The sequence below is a fragment of the Syngnathus leptorhynchus genome, chromosome 17, assembly GCF_054491065.1.
Source record: "Syngnathus leptorhynchus isolate UIUO chromosome 17, UIUO_Slep, whole genome shotgun sequence".
In the NCBI taxonomy this organism is placed as follows: Eukaryota; Metazoa; Chordata; class Actinopteri; order Syngnathiformes; family Syngnathidae; genus Syngnathus; species Syngnathus leptorhynchus.
Window position 1 is genome coordinate 7659653 of NC_141211.1, and position 23195 is coordinate 7682847.

The following is a 23195-nucleotide window of genomic DNA, read 5'->3' on the forward strand; positions in this document are numbered from 1 at the left end:
AACCATTTTAAAAAATAAAAACAGGCATGTGTTGATAGGAGCCAAAAAGTACAAAACCATTTATGCCAAAGTATGGGTAAGAAATGCTAGGTTTTGGTCATTAAAAAGTGAGCCCATGATGAATAAATCATTGCAATTTTTATCACCCTTAATGTGATCTGCACAACTCAACAGAATAATGTAATTGGGTGTGCACACTCCGATGACTAGGATTGTGTTCAGAGTTAAAAAAAATCACATTCAAACTTGGGCCCTGAGTTAAGGTGAAGGCAATTTTATGAACTGTTCCAAATCACTGCGAGGACAAGTCGTTTTCTCTCAGCAACCTTAAATAATGGCAAGTGTGTGCTGACTCCCATCCAACAAGAGTTTGAATGTGATCGGTTGAGTCTGAGCAGTCACATCCTTATTATTGTGTGAGCGCCCCTGTGCAAACGTATTATCTCATTTATTGATTTTTTTTTTTTTTCTTCCAGTCTCAAAAACTATTTCAATTGAGTTAGACAGCTTGTAGGTCACAATAATGGTGGGGAAAGGTTTGAAATGAATTACAACATCTTGGACACATCTTTTATCTCAAAACCCTGACAGACCCCGCATTTGTATTTCAATTCAATTCTTGTATTGGAGTTTATTAGATTGTGTAAATCTTTAAATAAGGCCTCAACTGAGTGTTTTTCCTGACAGAGTTTTGCGCATGGTTTTATATCAAATGCCTAATATTAATCCTGGATGGATCCCAAGAGAAGCATAATATAATCCTGCAGCTGTCATAAATGAGAGACAGAATGCATTTACTGGATAAAATGAGTAGCGTTTGCCGAGGCCCAATAAAGATGTTGCATGAGACGTCACGCGAGCCGCAGCCTTCCAAGGGCATTCTTGCTTAAATGACATTAAGAGGAATAAAACTATCGAACAACACAAGTAATTTGGTTGCACACAAGCCCTTTGGTAAACACGAATTCATCCGAGGCCGTCTAAAAATTTGAAGAAATTTAAAACTCAAGTGATGAGTCACGTGACTTTTACCTGCTCGCTGTTGAATTTGATTCCAATGTTCCACTCAAAGGTCACGGAAGACACATTTTGTATTGTTTGGACTTTGGCAAATACTTAAACACGGAATATTAAATGCAATGCTGCTGGCTGGTGGTGATTACGCAAATCGCGACAGGTAAATCTACGCTACGATACTGCCCTCTGCTGGTCAATTGTCAGACTGCGATCACAAACGTGACAGATTCCATTTATTCTGGCACAAATATCACGCAAAATCACATTTTAAGCCGTTCAAATGACGCTTGCTTTCAATTATTCTTTCACAGATAATCAATCGAAAACATCCGTCAAAAATAAGTGACTAAGTTTAAAATGGCAAAATACCTTATTTCTTATAAAAACAACATACTTTCCACTCGTTTCTATCACAAGTGTGTTCCACGTGGATATACGGACAAACTCAACACCTTTTCCCACACGCACTAATATCTGACATATCTTCTCCTATTGTGCTGTTACTTTTCGGCATGTAAAAAAAAATAAAAAAATGAGACAACGGTACACAAAATGTACATTAATCTTTAACAGTTCAAGATGGCTTGTATGATAGGTACAATCAATTCCGGTATGGAGTCACAAAACATGGAAGCAGTTGATCTAACTGTAAATTGAAAATGGATGATGACAATGGTTTAAGATGGATGTCACCAGCATTAGGGATGCATATAACTTTTCAATATAAGGAAACGGATTGTTTTATCATTGTTGAAATATGATCTACTGAAGATACAGGCAATTTAAAATGATAAAATCTTAATCCGAATGAAATCTAAAGTCTTAGTATAGTATTTCTGAGGAGTTTGATCATTCAAGCTCATGAAATGAGTTTAACACATTTCAACAGCCACCACAAAAGGGGCAATTGAGGGACATCGGGATTATTACTAAAATACATGAACATCAATTTTAAAAAGTATGCTAGGAGGATGCTTACTACACAACATAAGGTGTAGACACGATTTCGGCCCTGAACACATGGTGTAAAGTTCTAAAAGGTTCCAGGAGTTCTGGCACATGTGACACACACTAATACTGCTGTACTTTCAACAAATGAACCTCAGAGAAAAGATGGATATTCAATTGATTTAAACATTTACGTTTGGAGGGGGGGGGGGGGGGGGTCCTACTATACTTAGAAGAAATCCGCTTCAGAGGGTTAGAATCTCATGTTCAAATATGGCCCCACAAAAGATGTTGAGCATGTTTTAATTTGATGTACCCTATTCACCACCTTTCATAAATTGCACAGTTTTGTATGAAGTTGATCATGTACCCTGCAGGGGGAGTGTTGTAGGATTTGCTGATGTCATTGTTCAAGAGTTCCAATATACAGTATTGAACAGTTATTCACAATAAAAGCTTATGCAGTTTTTTTGTTTTAAACTTGTCCTGGGTTGGGTGGGGCTTCTGTATTGCAAAACCATTGTGATGCCAACTTCATGCCTGCTGTCCAAATGATCCGAGGAGACTTCACCACTTGCCCCTCTTGCTCCAGTCCTTGGGCGTGAAATGAAGACATTTTGGATCTATGCGTGTGTGTCTCTTCTGCATGGCTCTTTCATGTCCATCTACAATGTCTTCTGACAGAGTCAGGATGTACTGGCCCTTCGTTAGAAGGAACATAAATATGAAAAATGAGTCACTTTTTAGTCTGGAAGGGGGGGACAAAGTCTTACATCATGCGACAGAATACTGAGTGAGATCAAGGATTCACAAAAGGCCCATGTTATCAAATATTGTTTGATTTGAAATATTTGGGAGATTACACCTTCACATTTTCAGAAAGTCAATATTAAAACATAGTCATCGCTTCTTAAGTTGCAAAATTAAAATCAGAAAATGTTTCCTGTGTGTTGTGAATCTAGAAACCTTTTACCTGGTATTTAGGGCAAATGGGATGCTCACTCACCTTATAATAGTTGATCAGGTTGAGGTACTGCAGTGTTGAAATGACATCTTCTTTCTTGACACTTGTGATCTCACTGATCTCGCTGATGGAAAATAAAAAACACAGTTGTGAACCTGTCCTTGACAATCAAAATGGTGACAAAATTCCAACGCTCATATACTTGATGGTGATCTGTGGCCTCTCGCCATTATCCGGTTTAAGGTCCATGAGAATCTCTAGAATGGTCTGCGACCAGTAGGAACGATAAGACAACAGCCCAAGGTCCGAGAGGGGTTTCTCTGGCGTTCCCGTCTTTCCTTCAACCTTGGACAATTCGTAACCTGTAGGCCAGATGATGAGGTAAGGTTTTGGAGAACGTGCCTAACAAGCTCAAAGTGCACTCACTAAACTCGATGAGAAGCTTCCCGTAACCTCTCCGCTGGTAAGGAGGCAACGTCAGGATACAAGCCACATTATAATCCTCAGTTGACTCCTTCTCCTGGGGAGGAGGGAGGGGGGGGGGGGGGGGGGGGGGGCTTATTAGAAGTGTACCCAGGTAGTCACAAGCAGACCACACATGTATAGTACCTTTGAGAAGTATCCCACTATGTGGAAGCCTTTGGAGTCATACTCTGTCATTACATAGAAGAGGAAAGGGTCCGTGTCATAGTACAGGGTTTTGTGGTCCAGGAAACACTTAGCAAGTAAACACAGGTTCTGGGAATAATTCTAAAAAAGAGACAGATGTATTGAATCAGCAATGTCGAAAACAGAAATAGAGTTGAAGGGCAGAACATTGAATGCTCAAACTAACTTTGTTTTTTCTGCCATCAATCTCAAAGAACGAGATGGTTCCTTTGCGGTAGATCTCATTGCCCGGAGGATGTCTGAGGTTACATTTTGTCAAATGTCTCTGGAGACACTTGAGACTTTTGAGGTACTTGAGGCAGAATTCACAGAGGTAGAGAATGGGCAGCGATGTCAGTTCCTGCGGGTACGGGGAAAAGTACCACGGCTTCAGCCTGTGACGACCCAGTTCTATACACTCGATGTTTTTCATTCGGGTGACAATGTCGTCGTGGCTGCGGTCCGACACCAGACTGCCTGTCATGCGGGGTGCGGTCGGGATGCCATCAGAACTGTCCTGTGAATCCTAGGGACAAAAAAAACCCAAAAATGATTATTAGCATATCTGGTTTCAGGGAGATTTGGTCCTGAAAATAAAAAGCTGACTCATCAAATGAAATATTGATGTTGGAATTTCTTTGAGCAACATGTAGAATCACAGTGGTTGTACATGTTACGGGGGACAGCATCATTTGGCAGCAACACACATTATTTCAAATACAGGAAATCAAACAGACCTCTGGTGGTGGTAGAAAGACACTGGCACTTTGAGGCTTGTTATACTGCAAAACCTTTATCATCTAGCAGAGAGAGAGACACAAAAAAAAAACGGGCTTTTGGAAACTAAAGGGGAATGTATTGATTTGTATTTTACACTCGCAACACTTTGGTGACTGGGTCGGATGGAGGCCAGTTTGTCAATCCAAAACAATGTGTTGTCAGAGGGAGGTCTGGATCCCGTAAGAGGTGAGTGTGGATTGTTAGTGGAATCTTCAGTGGACATGTTGACATGAGGCTGGATTTAGGCAAGGTTTACCACCATACCATTTCACTTCGAAAATCTTGTTTTAGAGAATGATTACTATCAGAGTGACCGTTAGTTTCATTGTGAAAGTCAAAAACACAATTCAAACAAAGACCTTTTTCTTTTTTTTGGTAGCAATGAGGTATACAAGAAGAACTTGTTTTTCAAAGTTTTACTTAGTATTTTTACACTGAATACTTATTATTTTCCCGTAATAACATTTCGTGGAGGAATAGTTTTTTATTTTAGTCAAGTCATACAGTAGAGCAATTTTGGGCTACTCTACCTGCCTGTATACGGCTATACATGGAGAAAAAATATTCATAGAGGCGCTAAGTGCGACCAAATCCTCAATCACTTATAATTTGAATCATTTAAGTCCAACCTTCAATCGCTATTAGCTCAAGTCATTACTGAAAGCAGCATTTTTGTTTTCACAGGATTTGTGTACAGCCTTGTACAGAGAAACAGTTTAAACTAAATAAATAAATAAATAAATAAATAAATAAATAAATAAAGAAATAAAGAAAGAAATAAATAAAGGTTGGTCACCATTTCACTCATACTTGCAAGGCATGCATAAAAAAATAAACAAGTGCATTTACGATAACACCTAGTTAAAGTTAAAGACAACCGATGTGCATGCAAAATGGCAGTGAACTGCGAGAATGTAATCACAATCAAATTTCATACCTCGTCAGTGGGTCCACAATTAGCTTTCCGCTTCCTGCCGGACTGAGAGGGGATGAGCCTTCGAGCGGTGCCATTCTTCAGAAATAACAAAGGTGTTATGCAAATTAAGTCTGTAATTAAAAGAGTTTCACAAAACGTGGACTGATCATTACTGTCGTGAGGGAGGAAATCTGGTCATGGTCTTCTCGGGTCTTGAAGGTGTTCGTCTCCCTCGCTGCGGGGTATACAGCTGCTGGAGACGCCTCGGTTGAAGTTGGCAGGGAGGGCACTGGGGGGGCCGGAGGAACCTGTGGTACCATGGGGACCGGCTCCACTTTCCTCTTCTGCGATGAACAAGAGTTGTTACCACAGTCGGCTTCATTCGTGATCTGCTGCGATGTGTGTTTGGGCAAACAGCCAGCGATTCAATGAGACCATTGGCCCGTTTTAGGCGTACAACCTGCAGCTTACGTGAGCTGAGAATGAGTCGGACTCGAGGCCACAGCTTATTCAATCAAGTAGTTTTGGTTATCTTTGGATTAAATGGAAATTGCACCTTATTTAAATCTGGTATTAAAATCCGATAAAGACAAGTCCCACCGGGTTAACATCAGGAATAAACAAGGGCTTTTGCTCTTTGGGTAATGGGTAAATTCAAGTTGTACCGGAGTGGGGAGAGTTTTGCCTCTGGAAGGAGCTGTGGCAGATTGTAGGTTGAGATCTAGACTCTTCCTCTGAATCGAACAGAAAGGAAGAGAAGCAGGTGGGGTTAACTGACATTCGTAAGGGCCGTGAGTTCATTACTCAGATGGATTGTGTACACAAAGTCCAACTGAGAGCGCTCTCTCTTCAGAAAAATAATTGGCTCTCTTCGCGAGATGGACATTTAATTCCTAAAATTGTAGTATTACAGGAACAGTCCATGTTTCACGCCAAATAATTTAATTATACTTGAACATTAAATGCAACTTGACTGGACTGGTGAATCATTTGAGTACCACAAGAGGGAGCCTGCGTAACACCAATGGTATGCGTGCCACTGTTTTACGACTCACTGAACTTAATGGCATTACCTTCAAATCTGACTGGCCTAAATTTGAACTGAGAATGCATTGCTAAAAATATTGATGTGAAATATTTTCATTTCTTTTTAATAACAATTACTGTTCAATTCATGGAAATATATCTACTCACCACTTCTCTTTCCGGTGAACTTGGGCGGGAGCCTGGAAGACCATTCTTGGTTGGAGTTTTTGCTTCCTTTTTCGGGAACTGGAGTTTTTTCATGTCCAGCCTATCTGATGTGACCCACTCATCCAGACGTTTGTTGACTTTCAACATACATTTTATACAATTTAGCGATCTTCGTGGTTTTAGACAACAACAAAGATGTAGCAAACTATACTCACAGTCAATGTAGTGAACATAATAGAGTTTTCTTCCAGAGACTTCCTTCACACTTAAAATCTCAGCCAATGCTAGACAATAAAAAAGAAATTCCAATAAACAAAATACATTCAATGAGTGAGTGCCATCTCGATAAAAAAATAAATAAAGCTCAGCTTTTGAACAAATTAATCTATTTAAGAAGGATGTATTCTTTTTTTGTTGAGGTGACATTCTGATAGACATTTTGTGGAGGGATACCACTGTTGTTATGCACATTGTTCTGTGTAAATTAATCCACTGACTGGATGGTACGAATGTCAACAGGACAGTATTGCTGAAATTGACAGATATTAAAGATGTAAATTTTATACTCTAGTTAAAAACGTTAATACGAAATACCACCACAAACGTACAGACGAAACGACACGATATCAACTTCTGTCAATTGTAATATTCTAATCGTATGCAATTATCGATACTACCTTGCCAGGAGTCAGGACTTCTTTTAATATTTTTTTTAACAGAAAGGCTGTTAGAGTTGGCTAATTGAAACATAAGCTTGTTTATTATGTGCCGACTGTGTAGGGGTCATTACGGGTTTGTAACAACGGGCCGGGGTGTCTTATAAACAACTGAGGTTCGCTAGTTAGCATTAGCTCGTTTAGCATTCAGAAAAACAAGCGAACAATGCTTACGCCACTCGTCTTCGTGTTCCTGGTTCTTACGGAGAACGGGAAGGCGGCAGCCCTCAACAATTTCAACCTGTCGGGGAAAATCGGTTTATTTACCTTTGGAAAGTGAGTGACGACTAAAAATAACAGTACATCGCTAGGATACCTACCGATGATCCGCTGTCAGCCATTTTCGTCATCTTTGCGAGCTGCAGCGGGGTGTTGTGGGAAAATGCCGGCTTACGTCAAAGGTAAATAAACCAATCAGAAAATACTGCGACGGTATATGCGGTAAGCGGAAGTCGGTAAACGAAAAAGGAAATGACAATGTGTCAAAAAGCACCGAAATAAACTAATCAAATCAGTACTTTATTTTTTGGGACACATCACTGATCCACCAATGTTTAACTCCCGTGAGTAAAACAACTGACAATTTGCAAGCAATGGCAAAGGTTATAAATGATCTTTATTATAAGCATTAGAACAGATTTTAGGATACAGACCAACAATGATTTTGAAGGAAAATAATCCAACAAGAAATGATACACAAATAATATCAGACAAAAATCGGTCCATACAAATTTGTACATAATGATAACTGTAGACAAATAAATCACCTTTGACAAGGAGTTTGGTAACTTTTCCATTCTAGCATGATTAAAAAAATGTGTCAAGACTCTGACTTGAACATGCATTTATATGCTGCATCTCTTCAACTTGCATCGTCCCTGAATACTGCTGATATGATATATGATATGACTCAATTGCTGGATCAAACTAAGAACTATTTTAAAATGTATTTTGTCGAGCCAGTTATTGTAGGAATTGTTTGGATTTTTAAAGATTGTAGCAATGTGTCAGTAAATGCCTATTTCGAACATTTTCTGTGGTTAGTAAACAAATGAGGCAGCATAACCTGTTTAAAAAGTAGATCCTGATAAATACATAATTTGAAATAGTGGAAGAAACATTCTTCTTTTCATTTTTGTTTGTCTTCAACCACAGAGGCAAACATTCCCACTCTTGTTAATGACTTCAACACCAGTTCTTTGTGCTAACTTTTTTCTCTACCCAGCAGACAGTGTGTTTTTTTTGTTTTTTTTAAATATCTTGCAGAGTCAGCAACCAGCTTTGCTTTTTGATGTAATTTGAGGATGGTGAAAACACTGTATCTGTTGTGTTGGCAATAAATTGAATGCAATATTCCTTTCCAGCCACAATTTCCTGCACTTGAGGGTCAATTATCTTGACATGATCTGGCATAAAAGCAATACCTTCACTGTGGCATTAACGTCATTTAAAGTAGCATCGGCATTATATTTGAATTGTATCATTTCTGCTTTTACCATTGTAAAGCATCCATTAACATGCACAGTAAAATGCCTTTTACTGAGTAGTCACCACAAAATAAATATATATATATTTTCCTTAATGAGATGTGTCATTTAGAGTAGTTATTGCACACAATGCCATTGGCAATAAATTAAAGCTCTTAAATAAAGTTTGTGTTATAAAACATACAATAGTTGGATGGGATGTTGGATTATCAAATGTTACAATGTTTTCTATTGCTATTACTAACACAACCAGGCCCCCTGCTACTGTATATTTTACCAAGGTTACAGAAAGGGAGTTACAATTCTTATCATACCTTCTGAATGAACCATCATATACAAAACAATGCACTTCACTTAGTCAGATTCAACAGTCAAAACCATCTCCCTTCATACGTTTCACCCGAAAATAACATGTCTTATTGTTTTACAACTATGATTTTATCATAATAATACTGCAATTGTATATCAATGCCTCCTTTCATTGATTGTGTCTCACATGGTTATTTATTTTACTCCTTCATTTCTCATTCACAGCAGCAACCCATCTTGGGTTTCTCTTATTTCTTAGGTTATGCTTTCCCCAAGATGCATACACTTAGATGGGGGTCATAATTTTATCATGAAATTTCAGGTCCTTCAGTGTGCAGGAAACATTCTGTTGTACTCTCCAAATAGCACTCGTTAAACTTTAAGCTATAAAAAAGAAAGTATGATACAAATAAAGAATATTTTAAAACATATACTGAAAAGTGCATTGTACTTGTATTTTTTCACAGCATAACATATCCACTGTACAATCGTTGATTATATGCCTACATTATTTTATACATTATATTTAGGATTACTAAGTAGCATAGATTGAATAAGAAATATTTCATAGCAAGTCTACAGGAAAATAGTTGCATTGCCCTGAAACAAAGATGCATGGTTGTGTGTATGTATGTGTGCGTGCGTCCATGTGTGGCTGAGAGACAGACAAACAGACAGACAGACAGACAGACAGATCGACCAACATGTACAGTGATATAAGTTGTATGCGCAAACATCCAGCATTGAAGCAGACAAAGCTTGTATCATTCTAGTTCAGAGGCACACAATCAGCCCAGCCAGCATTTCAAGTAACGAGCATTGTTTTGGAAAATGCACATCAGTCAGACATCAGCAATTCCGAATGATGGAGACAAGAAAAGATCATTCCATCATGGGGGAGGGGGAGGCCAAAGAATCATACAAGTACTTGGACGGATTGCTTCAGACAGAAGAGTAACAGCGACTAGACGGGCGTCTTTTTTGTTGTTGTTGTTATTCCCCCCCCCCACACCCTTAGCTCAGCTACAGCACTTTTCTTAAGTGCAGCCAGTTGAGTTCTGATAGCCCTCTGTATCAGGATGGAAGCAGCAATCATGCCTGTTTTGTCCAAGGTTGTCTGCGTGCTTCCTGGATGCCTTCCCGATACAAATAAAAAGGTCTTATCCTGGCAGCAAATGAGTAAGACTCACTGATGACATCTTTACAAATCCTTCTTCCTCGCGCGCCATAAGGCCTGTGAAAATGATCCATCGTGGGGTAGGAAAGTCATTCTGTGGCAGTTGGTATGTTACATTTGTATCCCTAAAAAGGAGACACGGAACTCAGGGAAAGTGGGAGCTGACAAAAGGTCCTGGCACTTGAAGTTTCCACTTTCCCTGCTCACAACAGGAATGTATTTTTCTTGAAATATGGGTGTTTCAATAAAACACCAATCATTGGATTTCCTGTGAATCTAGGATTTCTATCTAGGCATTGAGAGACAAAAAGTAATTGATGCGCCACTCTCCTTGGAAACAAGTACACATTCCAGATTCTTAGTTGAATTAAACATGCTTTCTGTTTCTTTTGCCATGGTTCATACGTATAGTGAAAATGAGCAGTCAGTCTTATGATGACAATCGTAGAAGGAATCCAAGTTGGAGGACAACGAATGAGGGGACGGCGTGAGGAAACATCCATGTACAACAAGCAGTTTTATGGGTAACTGATATTAACGAGTCCATCCCCTCAACGCTCAGACTTGACTTTGTACCGCAGGACAAAGTAAGTGGCCAGTCTGAGAACGACAAAGAAAACCCCTAACACCATGAAGTCTACATAGAGCTTTGCATCCTCCACATCCAGCAGCTGCAGGACCTCCTCTGGCTTTTGAAATTTACACACAAGACCCGGACATTCAAGCTCAGTGCGGTTCATCCCGTAGATGGAGAGTATCACTCCCTCAAAGCCATACCTGGAAGTGGTAAAACATTATAAGCATAGGTGGCTTTGACATAGTAAAAAAAAAAAAAAAAAAAATCTGAACATACCTGACATAAGATACATAGGAGCTCCACTGCAGGTACTTGGGAATGGTGTCAAAATTTACAAAGAAGCCAGAAAACAGTAGCACAGGTATGGCTGTGACTGGACCGACAAATGTTGCTACCTATGGAGATAAATTACATAGCATTTTCTGGGAGGAAAAAAAACATCTCCTTCTAAGTAAGTGGTCTGCATTCGGCAGTCATGCAAAAGGGTTTGGAAGCTCCAACTGTAAAAGAACAAGGAACAGCCCCTTACCTGCAAAGATGTGGACGCAGCGCCAATAAGCAGTCCCAGCGACTGGGCTACCAGGGCTGTGGATGTGGACAAGGCCACGAAGAGCAGGTAGCGGCCAGCCTCTGCTGGCTGCTCAGTCATCCAGTACACAATACTGCAGTACATGATTGGACAAATCACCTGCAAAGGAGAACAATTATGCATTGTTATTCTTGTGGTCCTCGCCTACTATCGGCCTAAAATGGTCCGATACTGTTTCATCAATACAAATTGGAAGTTACTATGAAAACCATTTGTTTGTATGTTTGACATCTTATGCCGGACAGTTCAAATCTATGAAACGTTACCTGGAATGGTACATCCGCCATTGTTTTTGCCAAATAGTAAGCCTTCAGGCTATACCAGTAATTGAGGTGTTCCCTTATCAAAACAGGCATTTCCAGAGGAACTGTGGAAGCAAAACATCAATAAGTGACTTGAAATAAGGCGGCAAGTCAATTATTCCAGGCCATCTTACAAGTTAGAACGGTGGGCATGAGGGCGGCAAACATGAGAAAGAGCATCGAGAAGAAGAGGAAACCCGTGTTGTTGAAGACTTTACTGGCGTCGTTTCCAATTTTGAGATAAAGTAGACCGATCAGCACGCCGATACACAGATGGGACATCACTCTGAGGTGGGTCAGCACCTAAAAAAAACATCACATGCATGTCAATATACTCAAGGTATTAAGTTTCTGGATTGTTTACTCTGTTTGTTCTTCAGCCAACAAAAAGCTCATTGAGTGAAAATCTCACATTGTCACATCACTGAACTCAAAACATGTTTTACCGTGTCCCGGCATATTGTAATGAAGGTTCTTTTGAAGAGGATGCAGAACTGTGTGAAAGTACTGGTGGCAAAGCTACGTTTCTCAAGGGTCCCCGTGTCCTGTGAAGAGATAAACATACAAACATCAGGAAAATAAAAGAATCGATTTCCCTGTAAATAAAGCAGCTTCCACTCGTGCAGTTACCAGATAATTAGAAAGAAAACAATACTTTTGTTTATAGTCAGCTCATATATTATACACTAACATCCATTACTCATATGCATGGGAGACCAAAACAGGCATTTAAGAGCTCACGGTGCATATTTTATGTATATTTGAAAAAATTAATTGGATATTAAACACAAATATTTTGTGTACTCTTCTCATAGTTTCCATTGTGCGGTGTACATATCAGAATCCCTTACACTGTAGCACTGAGAGGGACAGGATGAGTCACTCTGGTCTCTTGAGTTCTTCTTGCCCTCCTCGGAACACAGTCCACCCTGAACCGCTTCAAAAAGCACCGGGTTCAAGTCTCCGTACTCTCCTGATGCCACCTCGATGACTGGTGGGGGAGAAGACGAGCACCTTATAGAAGGCTTCAAAGACGCTCTCGTGTCAAGTAGTAATCAAGGAGACTTTGAACTCACTAAAATCTGCAGGATTGTGATATGTTGGACAATGGAGGCCCAGGTTCTTCAAATAAGGGATGAGGTAAGGGACTGTACCCTTGTAGATGCATTGACCTTGACTGAGAATGTACAACTAGAAGAAAAGATACAACAACGGGTAACTGAATTATACTCACAGGCATTAGTTCCAAAGTAGTAATTGAATCAAAAATAGAATATCATAACAGGACATAATCAAGCTGTATATGTTAAGAAATGAATAAAACAGATAAAACAAGACGCCCGGGGAATAATTCTCCTGCTCTCTCTGTTAGATACTGACTCAGGCTTCTCTTTGCAGAAAGGAAACAATGCAAGCATTCAAGTTACCTTATCAAACATCTCAAAGAGCTTTGCACTGGGTTGATGAATGGTACAGATGATTGTTCGCCCTCCCTGAGCCAGAGACTTCATGAGGGAAACCACCTGGAAGCATGACGCGCTATCCAGTCCACTAGATGTGACACCAAAAAAAAAAGCAAAAGCGCAGGCTTGAATCCAGAATTGTGTAGAGATGATGCAGACGAGAAGAGACGTGATATTGTACCTGGTGGGCTCATCAAAGAACATGACAGGAGGGTTGTTGACTAGCTCAAGGGCAATGGCCAGTCTTTTGCATTGACCGCCCGAAAGCGAGTTGGTTCGCGTTTGAGCACAGTCCAGAAGGCCCAGAGCTGTCAGAATCTCATGGACCTGAAACACAAGCAACATGCTCATAGCTGTCCACCCAACTAACCGTCAACATTTGTACTCAGACTTACCAGTTCCTTTTTGACCTGCATGCTCTCATTGAGTTTCAGATTGGCAGAGACCTACAGGAAAGAGAGACCAGATCCATCCATCCATCTTCTCTAGCGCTTATACACTGATCGTAAGGTATCAAAATAAAAACTAGCAGAGGTCACCTCACCATCATGGCCTCCCTTGTCGTAAGGTGTGGCAGTAGCATATCATCCTGCATGATGTAGCAGGACATCTTCCGGAAGGTCCGCAAGTCCCTCGGGCGGCCATTCACCAGGATTTGGCCCTTCATGCCTGTCTCCCTGCATCCAAAGACAAACTAGGAGTAGTACCAGACAGTGCAAATGTAACACTTGATGTCTCACCTGTAACCTGCCAGGATATTCATGAGGGTAGACTTCCCGGCTCCGGAGGGTCCCATGATACCAATCAGCTCTCTGCTGTTAAACCTTCCAGACAGACACTTGAGGAGGGCTTTGTAACCTAATGGAAAGAAAAAAAACAACCAATTCATATTTCTGCATCTCATCTCAGTGCTGTTCAAAGAAATGCTCACCAAAACACTTTCAATTACTCAAATGTAAATGGATACTTTTTACAATTAAAATCGCTTGTAACTGTCGACATGGAAATATACGTAATGTGTTTTTACATTGAAATTTGCATAATGTGTTTTTACATAGTTACGACATGCCACCGGAAGTGAAGCATTCCCACACCGTAATTCAATTCGACCTCTTTCGTTTCATGCTTACAAAGATGCAGACCACTAACAAGCAAAAGCCAAAGACTGCTTTCCTTGCAGCATTTTTAATGGCTACGCAGAATAATGACACAAAGGACATTACGTAATAAATGACTTCAAAAACATGTCATAAACTCTGAAATGAAGCCATAATGGAAAGTTAGAAAGGTTCACTTGATCCCTGTTGTGAGGGGAAAAAAAATTCTCCATTTCCATGTGCTGCATACTGATGATACAGACTTCTGCTGAAGCTCGTGCATAATAATGCTTTTATCTGTGTGACACTGCAGGGACGGACATCTTTATCACCATGTCTCACTCAGCCATATGGCAGCAAGAGCGCCTCAGTGTCCGCTACTGACACACATACGCATATAAGAAACATTCAAAGTCCGATATATTTGCACACGATTTAATATAAAGCTATTTAAGTTTTCAGAGTTTGCAATGGCGCAGAATTGCACTGCATCATATGTATAGTGCAGTGTTTTGAATATTTGATCCCTTCTCAAATCAAGCAATTAGTAGATGATAATGGCAGCTCACATACAACAAGTACATCACGTAAGCCTGATTTCAGTTCACTTAGAGGAGCATGACTCTTTGGCTGACTCGTGAGATAACATTTATATTCCATGCCATTATTCCCAGAAGGGCAAAGGCACTGCTTTATCATTATCAGATATTTTCTTAGCAAATTGAAAGGGAGAATGAATTATGCAGCATTAATCAAGCGAGTTCCTATAGTCTAGCCCCAGAAAAACGCCGGAAGATGCTGTCTAAGAGGCATGTAAATGAAAGACGTCCTCAAAAGGTCATTCTTTTCAGACTCAGAGTGATTCACTAACTGATCTACCACTTCCACAACTGAAGGCATGTTTGGCCGATTTCCTCCTCCACGGTCAAAGCATTGATGGTCATTAAGTAAGTAGTATCAACTTAAAAAAGGACAAATGACTTTCCTTCCCAAGCATGGCAGCCTGGCAGCTCTTTGGCAGCATCACTTCAGCTCTTTTACTGCCCCACCAATAAAGGAGAGAACACAGCATTAATCCACAGAGCGGGATGATCATCATCCATAGCGCTTTCTGCGTATGGCCCATTTGCCACAGTCATCTCTAGAATAACTCATAAGCGGTGTCACCGAGATAAAGACTCGTGGCGTTTATGGCTTCTGACATCACGGGCCTTTTGTGCTTCCATGCAGCAATTGGAGCCTAGCTCTGAAAGACTTTGCTTAATTAGGAATAACAGGCACTTCCTGTTCACACATCCTCCGTATGATGAGCCAAGGCAAGCAAGTGCACAAAGTGCAGAGCCATTTTCATGAGCCAAGGAAAAACAGTATTGACTTTTGCTCAATATTTCCTGTCTGATCTGCTCTGCTTTAGCAAGACCACCCCATAATAAATACTCTACATGGGACAATACACTTACAATTACAGCCACTGCCTGAAATGAATAATGTCTGGCCCCTCTTAAGCATACATGAACGCACCCGCCTTGTTAAACTCACAGAGGACGTAACAAGTTCAGAGAGGGTAGATTAGTCGGTAAGTCACGCTGACCTAACGTTGGACATCCTTTCATCATTATTAAGGGCCGGTGTGTTTCAATGCTGTTCATATTTCATGAGCGGATCAATCATGTCTGACTCACTGACAACGCAGGAAAAAGAGATGCAAACAGTGTGACGATCTGTGAGCGTCAATTATTTACTACGGCTGAACTTTGCTGAGCACTGCAAAAGTGCGTGTGTGTGTGTGTGTGTGTGTGCGTGTGTAAGACACTACACAGCTAGGCAAGAAAAAACAAAGAAAAAAAATCTTCCAATTGTGACAGTTCCTTAAAAGCTTCGCTGCGAATGTGTGCACCGACCGAAGCTACTGATCACCAACCATCATTTATACTAGGGGTGCAGTACTGTACCTCGCCTCCTCCACCAGGGACCCTCACGGATGGTGTACGACAACTCATTAAATTCCAAGTCCACAGCAGAGCGACGTGGGAGGTGGGAGAATCGCTGGGCCTCAGTGATGTGATTCTCCACTTTCTTCAGGTGCGTGAGCAGGGGCGCCTCCGGGGGTGCCCCGCTGTGGAGTTTGGTCTCCTCCATGGGGATACTGACGGAAACCTGCTCCGTCTTTTCAGCCATGCTGAAAAAGACACACAGATAAATGACACATTTGAGTTAATAAAGTCAAATTTCTACACTGACCTCGCAAGACATAAAATACATTTTAAAATCTTGCTCAGCTCTGTTTGGATAAAAAAAAAAAAAGATAATAATGTGGCTGTTGAGTGCAGCGATATGGATGGTTGAAGCATTATTATATTGCGCGGTCACAAAAAGTAGACCCTTGGGTCCTGATGTACCCTTGACAGTTGACTTACATAGCTTCAGAGTTTTATCTTTTTGTCCCTGGAAAAGATTGTAGTGGAGTCGACCGGTGCTGTCGAATAATAAGGTACGTTAATTTGGATAGTACCTTGAGGGATGAAAATATGTCTGCACTGCTCTATTTCTGGCAGTGCAACTGGTGTTTCTAATTTCACTCTTCTGCTTCTTACATAAGATAAAAGTACAGAAACATCACAGTATGCTGCTGTGTAATTATGGAATTAATACCAAAATAATATTTTTTAAAAATGGGCCCGGTTATATCGAATGTTTCTAGTTGTCTAGTATACTGGAATCCTTTGGCAGATCTGTTCAATGAACATTCGCAAAAATGAGTCATCGTGTCAAATGATGCGATTCCTGACAATTACCTTAACTCGCTGCTTGAAGGCATGATTGCGAAGGTTAAAAGCTGATGTCTGGTTTCAGTTTTGCTCATTTAAACGGCCATCTGTAAAATCTGCCAATACATATGCTGGAAAACATTTGAACTCAAAACATTCTGTCTTCAGATATCTTTGGAGCCTTTCCCAGCATAGCCTATATTTAATTTGACCCATCCCTGTGTCATGATAGTGCACCTTAATGTGTTGCTCAAGCAGAAAGGCGTGGTGTTTAAATCTCTTCCACAATTGCACGTCATCAACCGAACCTGTGTGTTCATATGATCAGTGTGTGCAAACATACACTGCAGTCTTGTGCAATAAAATGTGCTCACATGAAGAACCTTGACCATGGCTCTTCTATTGATCACCATGCCATTAGTGAATTTCCATTACCAGGCTGCATATAGGCCCTGTAAAACTGACTTTAATGGCCTCTTGCTCAGATGAAGGCCTGCCTGTTGTGTCATCCTGTGTGGCGCCCACAGCTGAGCCACATGCAAGTCTACTATGTATATGTAAGGATGAGATATGCTGATTATTCATTATCCATCCATCCATCCATCTTTTTTGCACTGTTTATCTGTGAACTGGAGCCCATCCCAGCTGACTTAGGGCCAGAAGCGGAGTACACCCTGATTGGTTGCCAGCCAAATTTAGGGCAAACCATTCACACTCACAACTATGAATTATTTTAAGCATGGTTTTAGAATATAGGAGAAAGCCAGAGTGCTACCAAGAATGGGGAGAACTTGCAAACTCAGATAGGCCTGTGCCTGGATTCGAACACCAGTTTAACTGTGAAGCGGATGTGCTAACCACTAGGGTACCGTGCTGCCTCTTGTTATTTAAATGATGAGCTGTTCTGCGTGGATAAATAAAATCAGCTATAAACTGCAATCTGACAAGAATCAAAATACCCTATAGCTGAAAATCCATTGTGACATACTAATCATGAATGTTTCATGTAATCTTTACATTACAGTCACATCAGTTAAAGGTAAGACATTCCTTTACATTGCCGTATTATGCACTTACTTAGTGTTGTGTGTTGAAACGAGCAAGTGAGACGCCTGTTTTCGCTCCCTGGGTGGGATATCAACAGTCCACAGGAGATCCCTTCAGGAAAAAAACAACACGATCCCAGCACATCAGAAGCGCCAACAAATACTCCCAGCCGGCGCGTTGATGGAGAGTCCAGGGCAAAAACAATCCAGTTGGTTTGCGGGTGCAAAAATAGCACGGCTGTTTCTCGTCAAAAGATCTCCCGGGGTGCGGCAGCCGCTCATGGTGTCATCATCATCCCGCATCCTCTGCACAGGCAACTCCCGAGATTAAAATCATGTCCGACGTCAAACTACGACCGTACCCCACTGAGATAACCTTGATCTTTTATCTTATCCATCCGCTGTGAGGCTGCATCCCAAATTTCGCTTGATGTTGATGGAGAAGGATGAGAGGATGATGGTTGATAAACCTCCACTTGGCTTCTCGGACGGAACTAAAGTGCTGCAACAGTAGCTCGACGTGTGGACGTCGGACGGTCAGTCGGTCGGTGATCTCGTAGGAGTGGGGTGCGCACGCCGGTCTGGGAGGTTGCAGGGCGTTGCTGCTGGAGAAGGAAAAAGTAGAAGAATAAAACGCAAAAATAAAATTGCTCACTTTTCTACTTATTCCATCCAGCATGTGTGCATTCACTGCATGCACACTGACAATTACATCATTCGAGGTAAGATCATGAAAAAAAAAAAAAACATTCACATGCACGGCGATTTCATTCCCCTAATCAAAATGTGAATTACGCTTGAATATAAAAGCAAAGGTGCGTAAACAGTGAGGGTTAACAGTGGAGAGGATTTTGCGTGCTCCACTGTCTCTTTAACGCCCGCACCTGCGCAGCTGCCCGGTGCTGATGCTGCAGTGGCCGGGTTATTTTCGGTAAATCAGCCGAGGTTACTCGCGTTCAAGTGGGCCCAACATGTCTTACATCACCCCAAGGGAGGCCATCAATTCCGTTTTGAGCCAATCACATCGCCGTTTAACAGGAGCCCTTCATATCCATCTCATGTGAGCAATTTCATTTTACAAGTGTCAAACCCAAGGCCCAAGGGTCAGATCTGGTGGCCACATCATTTCACGTGGCCTGCTAAAGCAAATCATTTGTGTCCATTTCAAGTTTATTGGTAAAATCCATAGCAAAATGACATGTCATCTTCACTTGTAGTAACGCTGAGCTTCTTTATTGTTACCAAACCGTGTTTTTTTTTTTTGATAAACGAATGAACGACCTATTCTGGTCTTCAAGGAAGTACTCCAGATTGCATGACATATTTGCCCTGTGGAAATAAGGATTGCCTTTGTTGACTTACCTTTGTAACAATCCACTTCTCCTCTTACAAAGGCAAGTGATTTATAATGAAAATGATACTCTGCTGTAAAGATAGAGAGCAAATACTTTTACAACTCAACAAAGAATATATTTGTAAAGCTATTTGCTGGCTGTATAACGTAAGGTATTAGCTGTGCAGGTGAGGGCCGTATAAATACAATAGACGTGAGAGGGAAGGGAACAGTCATACAAGATGGCTTCAACAAGAATGGCACTCCTCTCCGTGGGCCTCCTGCTATTTTCTGTTCAAGAGATGCTCACTGTCAAAGGTAATTATTTTGCATTCATTAAAAATAAGCAGGCTTTCTGAAAAGTATTTTCATGTGTGCGTATCTCAATAATGCAATATTTTTCTATTTAAAATACTGAATGAAAATAACATTGACTCACTTGTGTTGTGGAACTTGCTATGCAGGACAGGCCTCACGTTCCATTAGACTGTCTGTGGAGAACGATCTGTCTAACTTGACCCCTGAGACCTATTTGACATCCGTGGTGGAAGGAGGGGTGCTGCTGGGGGCTTTGAGGAGAATACAAGAGATGCAGCCTCACTTCAGGTAACAACTTGCGTGTGTTGATCTCAGCTAGTTTTCTTTCAAAGTCTAGCTTATGCATTGCATCTACTAGTTTCACCCTGAAGGAAGACCCAAACTACGGCCTGTTTTTGGAGAGTGTGAATGGCGTAGCTGGAAGTGAAAAGGAGCAAACTTACTGGGAGATTCTGTCTGAAAACTCGGGAGAATACACGCGCTTGGATGTGGGTGAGTTTCCTCTTGAGAGTAAATCACATCTGAGGGAGACTTAATGAGCTGTAATGAGACATGGGGATTTTGGTTTGCATCCGCTCATTGCTTTGGGACACCCTTTTGTGTAACGGTTCTGCTGTAATGAATTATGAACAATATTAGGTCCAAATGAAGAATCCAATTTCCATCAAACATTATTCCTTTAAGGCGGTTCGGTGGGGCATTGGGTAGCATGTCCGCCTTACAGGGTGCGGGTTCGATTCCACCTTCGGCCCTCCCTGTGTGGAGTTTGCATGTTCTTCCCGTGTCCGCGTGGGTTTTCTCCGGGCACTCCGGTTTCCTCCCACATCCCAAAAACATGCTTGGTAGGCTGATTGAGCACTCCAAATTGCCCCTAGGTGTGAGTGAGAGTGCGGATGGTTGTTTGTCTCTGTGTGCCCTGCGATTGGTTGGCAACCAGTTCAGGGTTTCCCTCGCCTACTGCCCGATAACGGCTGGGATAGGCTCAGAAGCGGTTCAGAAAATGGATGGATGGATTATTCCTTTATAATACAACAGGTAAGAGTTACATTTTAAGGGATGTCAAATGTTTCACACCGCATCCGTTCACATTGTTCCAAAGATGAACTAAGACTCAAAATATGAAGAAGCGGATTGCTTTATTGTTAAAAAAAAATCACCTTTTTTTTGTTTTAATCAACCTCTTTTCAAGGTAACTCGGAAAATGAATGTGAAATTAACTGTGCAGTAAAAAATGTGACCCCCCCCCCCCCCCCGCCAACCATGTTTCTTTCGTGTGTTTTCACAGGAATTGGCTGCTACACGCCAGCAGAAAATGAACACATAGTGCTGAGGTTCAGCAGTTGGGCCATCATCTGAATTATTTGTGACAGTGTCAACTGATAACTTCTTTTTGATTTAATGCAGAAGGCGATACGGTTTAGAAAACAAAAATAGCATCACCTGGTGGTTAACATTAGTAATGAAGTATCCAAATGCGCCTTACAAATCACACCCTAAAATATTAATAAAATACAGCTAAAAAAAAAAATACAAATTTTGCATGACATTTTTTTTTTGCATACCTTTCAACAGTGCTGCGTTTAAAGAAACGAACTATCCAACAACATTGTCTGTGTTAAACGTGCCCTGTGAGCTACTCACAGTGTTGCTCCGCCCTTTTGCAATGAGATTAAGGGTTCAGATCCCTGAGGGACAGATGGACGAAGCAGTGGAGCCACTAATCTAGACAGTTCCATTCCTCTCTTGTGTGTTTAATTTACAATAAACTACACACTATTCAGTGTACATAAACACTAACGTAGACTGTAAATATCATCAAGTCTGATTCTTGGATCAATAATAAGCTTTGAGAAAAGCTGATACCATCTCTTGGAATATGTTGAGAAATCCAAACATTAGCCCGGTCCAATTAATATAGATATAGGCATAATAAAGATTGATTCAATTAATGTTACTTGAGTTGACTTTATAGCTCAGTTACACCAGATGAACAATCTGCTGTCCTTCTGTTCTGCAGGGGATGTCTCCTGTTACTCCATTTAGCCGACAGATACTGAAAATACAGAAAAGAGATGGGTTATACACACTGTGGGATTCTCCTTTAAAGAGAGATTGATATAAAAGGGAAAACACAGAAGTAACAATCAAAGTATATTTGACTTGTAAAGTGACTCTTGGATAAATTGCACAATTACTAATCCTCATAACAACCACAGTATTGATGATAATGGTTGTAGTTGTAGAGCCTGAAGCAACAATTAGAGGGGAGAATATATGAGTTCTGTAGTACGTTAAGGCCCCAAAGCTACTTACGGCATGATAAAGCACAGTCGCAGATGCAAGGGATACACTGAGAGAAGAAACGCTTCCAGCCAGTCTCCTTCTTCTTGCAGTTGTGTATCTGAGTGCAGCCTTGTTTGGGCGGACCAGAGTAGCTTTTATATTCACAGGTAGCGTTGCAGGTTCCATTGAGTTCCCTCTCACTGATTTCAATAGAGCCCTTTTTGCACATTCCTACAAATAAGATTGGGGGGGCAATTATAAGAGGGAGAAACTGTGCTGCAGTGTTTTGATACCATAGTGTTTACATACTGAGGCAGAAAGGTTTCGGCGTCCATAGGCCATTAGATTGGCAAGTCCGGGTGTCGTTTCCCACCAGCATGAAGCCAGGACGACAGGAGTACCTCAGTACAGATCCCACCCACCAGTCATCTCCATCCACCATTCCATTAAAATCCACATCTGGCTTCCCGCAGTTCACTATCATCAAATGTAAAGCATAAGCCCAAGCTATATAGAAATGAGGGCTCAAGTGTCCTTTTATTCTCGCATTACCTCTGCACAGAGACTTGTAACCCAGCCAGCAGCAGCTTGAGTCGCCACAGGGATCTCGCTTGAGTTCACGGTGGCGCGCCTTGCAGCCCGACAGACAAAGTGGGGCTGTTCCTGACCAGTAGAGGTCACCTAGGAAATCTGGTTGGCCAATCCATTCGGTGTCACCTACTGGAAAGACTTTGGTTACTTTTTTTCTTTTTTAAATAACATCTACGGCAGTGACAGGTGACTAGATAAAACTGTTGAAGATCTATACGTGACTGTCTTTCTTCAATTCCTACAAATATGCTGCGGTAGCTAGCTAGCTGTGCAGGGCTAGATTTCACAATCATATCATTGACTCAGAACATGGGTCATTCCAGAATGAGGACATTCTTCCAAAGAAATAGAAATAATTCATGCAAAACAATACAGAAAACCACACTTGGGAGAATGATACTGTACTAAGACAAAATGTAACTTCAAGCAGACAAGAGTACATCAAAAACAGTTCCCGTCATGAAATCAGCTTTATCAGCAAAGTAAACAAAGCAGCAGAATTGATCTTACCACTAACTTCTACCTCTTCGATCCATTCAGACACCTGAGAAGTTGCACTCTGCAAGGATGTAAAAAACAGCAGCAGCAGCAGCAGCAGCAGGGGATGAAGCCTCATTGCTTTTCCGCTCCTTTGCAACGTTTCTGGCAAACCCGGCAGATCTGGGAAGTCAG

The 23195-nt window shown here is 41.1% G+C and overlaps 4 protein-coding genes across 5 annotated transcripts; 1 reads left to right on the forward strand and 3 right to left on the reverse strand.

Moving 5' to 3' along the window:
* Positions 1-1230: 1230 nt before the first annotated feature.
* LOC147043560 (histone acetyltransferase KAT5-like) lies at positions 1231-7604 on the reverse strand. The gene is made up of 14 exons (XM_085936094.1): positions 7504-7604; positions 7358-7424; positions 6683-6751; positions 6468-6604; positions 5939-6007; positions 5447-5617; positions 5295-5369; positions 4315-4377; positions 3765-4103; positions 3539-3679; positions 3356-3449; positions 3132-3291; positions 2972-3053; positions 1231-2667 (listed from the first exon to the last, which is right to left on the reverse strand). The coding sequence occupies exons 1-14, from the start codon at positions 7531-7533 to the stop codon at positions 2533-2535; spliced, it is 1632 nt and encodes a 543-aa protein (XP_085792220.1). The 5' UTR covers positions 7534-7604; the 3' UTR covers positions 1231-2532.
* A 2445-nt stretch (positions 7605-10049) lies between these two features.
* Positions 10050-18100, reverse strand: abcg4a (ATP-binding cassette, sub-family G (WHITE), member 4a). Its single transcript, XM_085936093.1, has 15 exons — positions 18030-18100; positions 16137-16363; positions 13828-13945; positions 13632-13764; positions 13483-13533; positions 13269-13414; positions 13052-13175; positions 12701-12815; positions 12476-12615; positions 12071-12169; positions 11759-11927; positions 11589-11689; positions 11263-11421; positions 11010-11128; positions 10050-10933 (listed from the first exon to the last, which is right to left on the reverse strand). Exons 2-15 carry the CDS (start codon positions 16360-16362, stop codon positions 10708-10710), a joined length of 1926 nt encoding a protein of 641 aa, XP_085792219.1. The 5' UTR covers position 16363; positions 18030-18100; the 3' UTR covers positions 10050-10707.
* A 1355-nt stretch (positions 18101-19455) lies between these two features.
* Positions 19456-21133, forward strand: LOC147043562 (cobalamin binding intrinsic factor-like). Its single transcript, XM_085935353.1, has 4 exons — positions 19456-19649; positions 19796-19937; positions 20008-20141; positions 20935-21133. The coding sequence occupies exons 1-4, from the start codon at positions 19574-19576 to the stop codon at positions 21003-21005; spliced, it is 423 nt and encodes a 140-aa protein (XP_085791479.1). The 5' UTR covers positions 19456-19573; the 3' UTR covers positions 21006-21133.
* On the reverse strand, positions 20926-23182 carry LOC147043563 (complement receptor type 2). Of its 2 annotated transcripts, none has more exons than XM_085935348.1 (5): positions 23034-23182; positions 22485-22649; positions 22242-22409; positions 21963-22163; positions 20926-21702 (listed from the first exon to the last, which is right to left on the reverse strand). In XM_085935348.1, exons 1-5 carry the CDS (start codon positions 23137-23139, stop codon positions 21689-21691), a joined length of 654 nt encoding a protein of 217 aa, XP_085791474.1. In that variant the 5' UTR covers positions 23140-23182; the 3' UTR covers positions 20926-21688. The 2 variants fall into 2 exon arrangements, with proteins under 2 accessions (XP_085791474.1, XP_085791473.1); XM_085935347.1 differs by having other exon boundaries at positions 22485-22652.
* Between the last annotated feature and the right edge of the window lie 13 nt (positions 23183-23195).

Coding starts and splice junctions, on each gene's coding strand:
- LOC147043560 (XM_085936094.1), bottom strand. CDS start 7,533: ATGACGAAAATGGCTGACAGCGGATCATCG. Junction 4,378..5,294: donor ATTGTGGACCCACTGACGAG/GTATGAAATTTG, acceptor TCTCTCTGCTAG/ATGATAAAGGTTTTGCAGTA. Junction 3,680..3,764: donor TTGATGGCAGAAAAAACAAA/GTTAGTTTGAGC, acceptor TCTCTTTTTTAG/AATTATTCCCAGAACCTGTG.
- abcg4a (XM_085936093.1), bottom strand. CDS start 16,362: ATGGCTGAAAAGACGGAGCAGGTTTCCGTCAGTATCCCCATGGAGGAG. Junction 12,616..12,700: donor TCACAATCCTGCAGATTTTA/GTGAGTTCAAAG, acceptor CTCCCCCACCAG/TCATCGAGGTGGCATCAGGA. Junction 11,422..11,588: donor TGGCGGATGTACCATTCCAG/GTAACGTTTCAT, acceptor TCTCCTTTGCAG/GTGATTTGTCCAATCATGTA.
- LOC147043562 (XM_085935353.1), top strand. CDS start 19,574: ATGGCTTCAACAAGAATGGCACTCCTCTCCGTGGGCCTCCTGCTATTT. Junction 19,650..19,795: donor AGAGATGCTCACTGTCAAAG/GTAATTATTTTG, acceptor CTTGCTATGCAG/GACAGGCCTCACGTTCCATT. Junction 20,142..20,934: donor ATACACGCGCTTGGATGTGG/GTGAGTTTCCTC, acceptor GTGTTTTCACAG/GAATTGGCTGCTACACGCCA.
- LOC147043563 (XM_085935347.1), bottom strand. CDS start 23,139: ATGAGGCTTCATCCCCTGCTGCTGCTGCTGCTGCTGCTGTTTTTTACA. Junction 22,653..23,033: donor CGAAGAGGTAGAAGTTAGTG/GTAAGATCAATT, acceptor AAGTCTTTCCAG/TAGGTGACACCGAATGGATT. Junction 22,410..22,484: donor TTACAAGTCTCTGTGCAGAG/GTAATGCGAGAA, acceptor ATTTGATGATAG/TGAACTGCGGGAAGCCAGAT.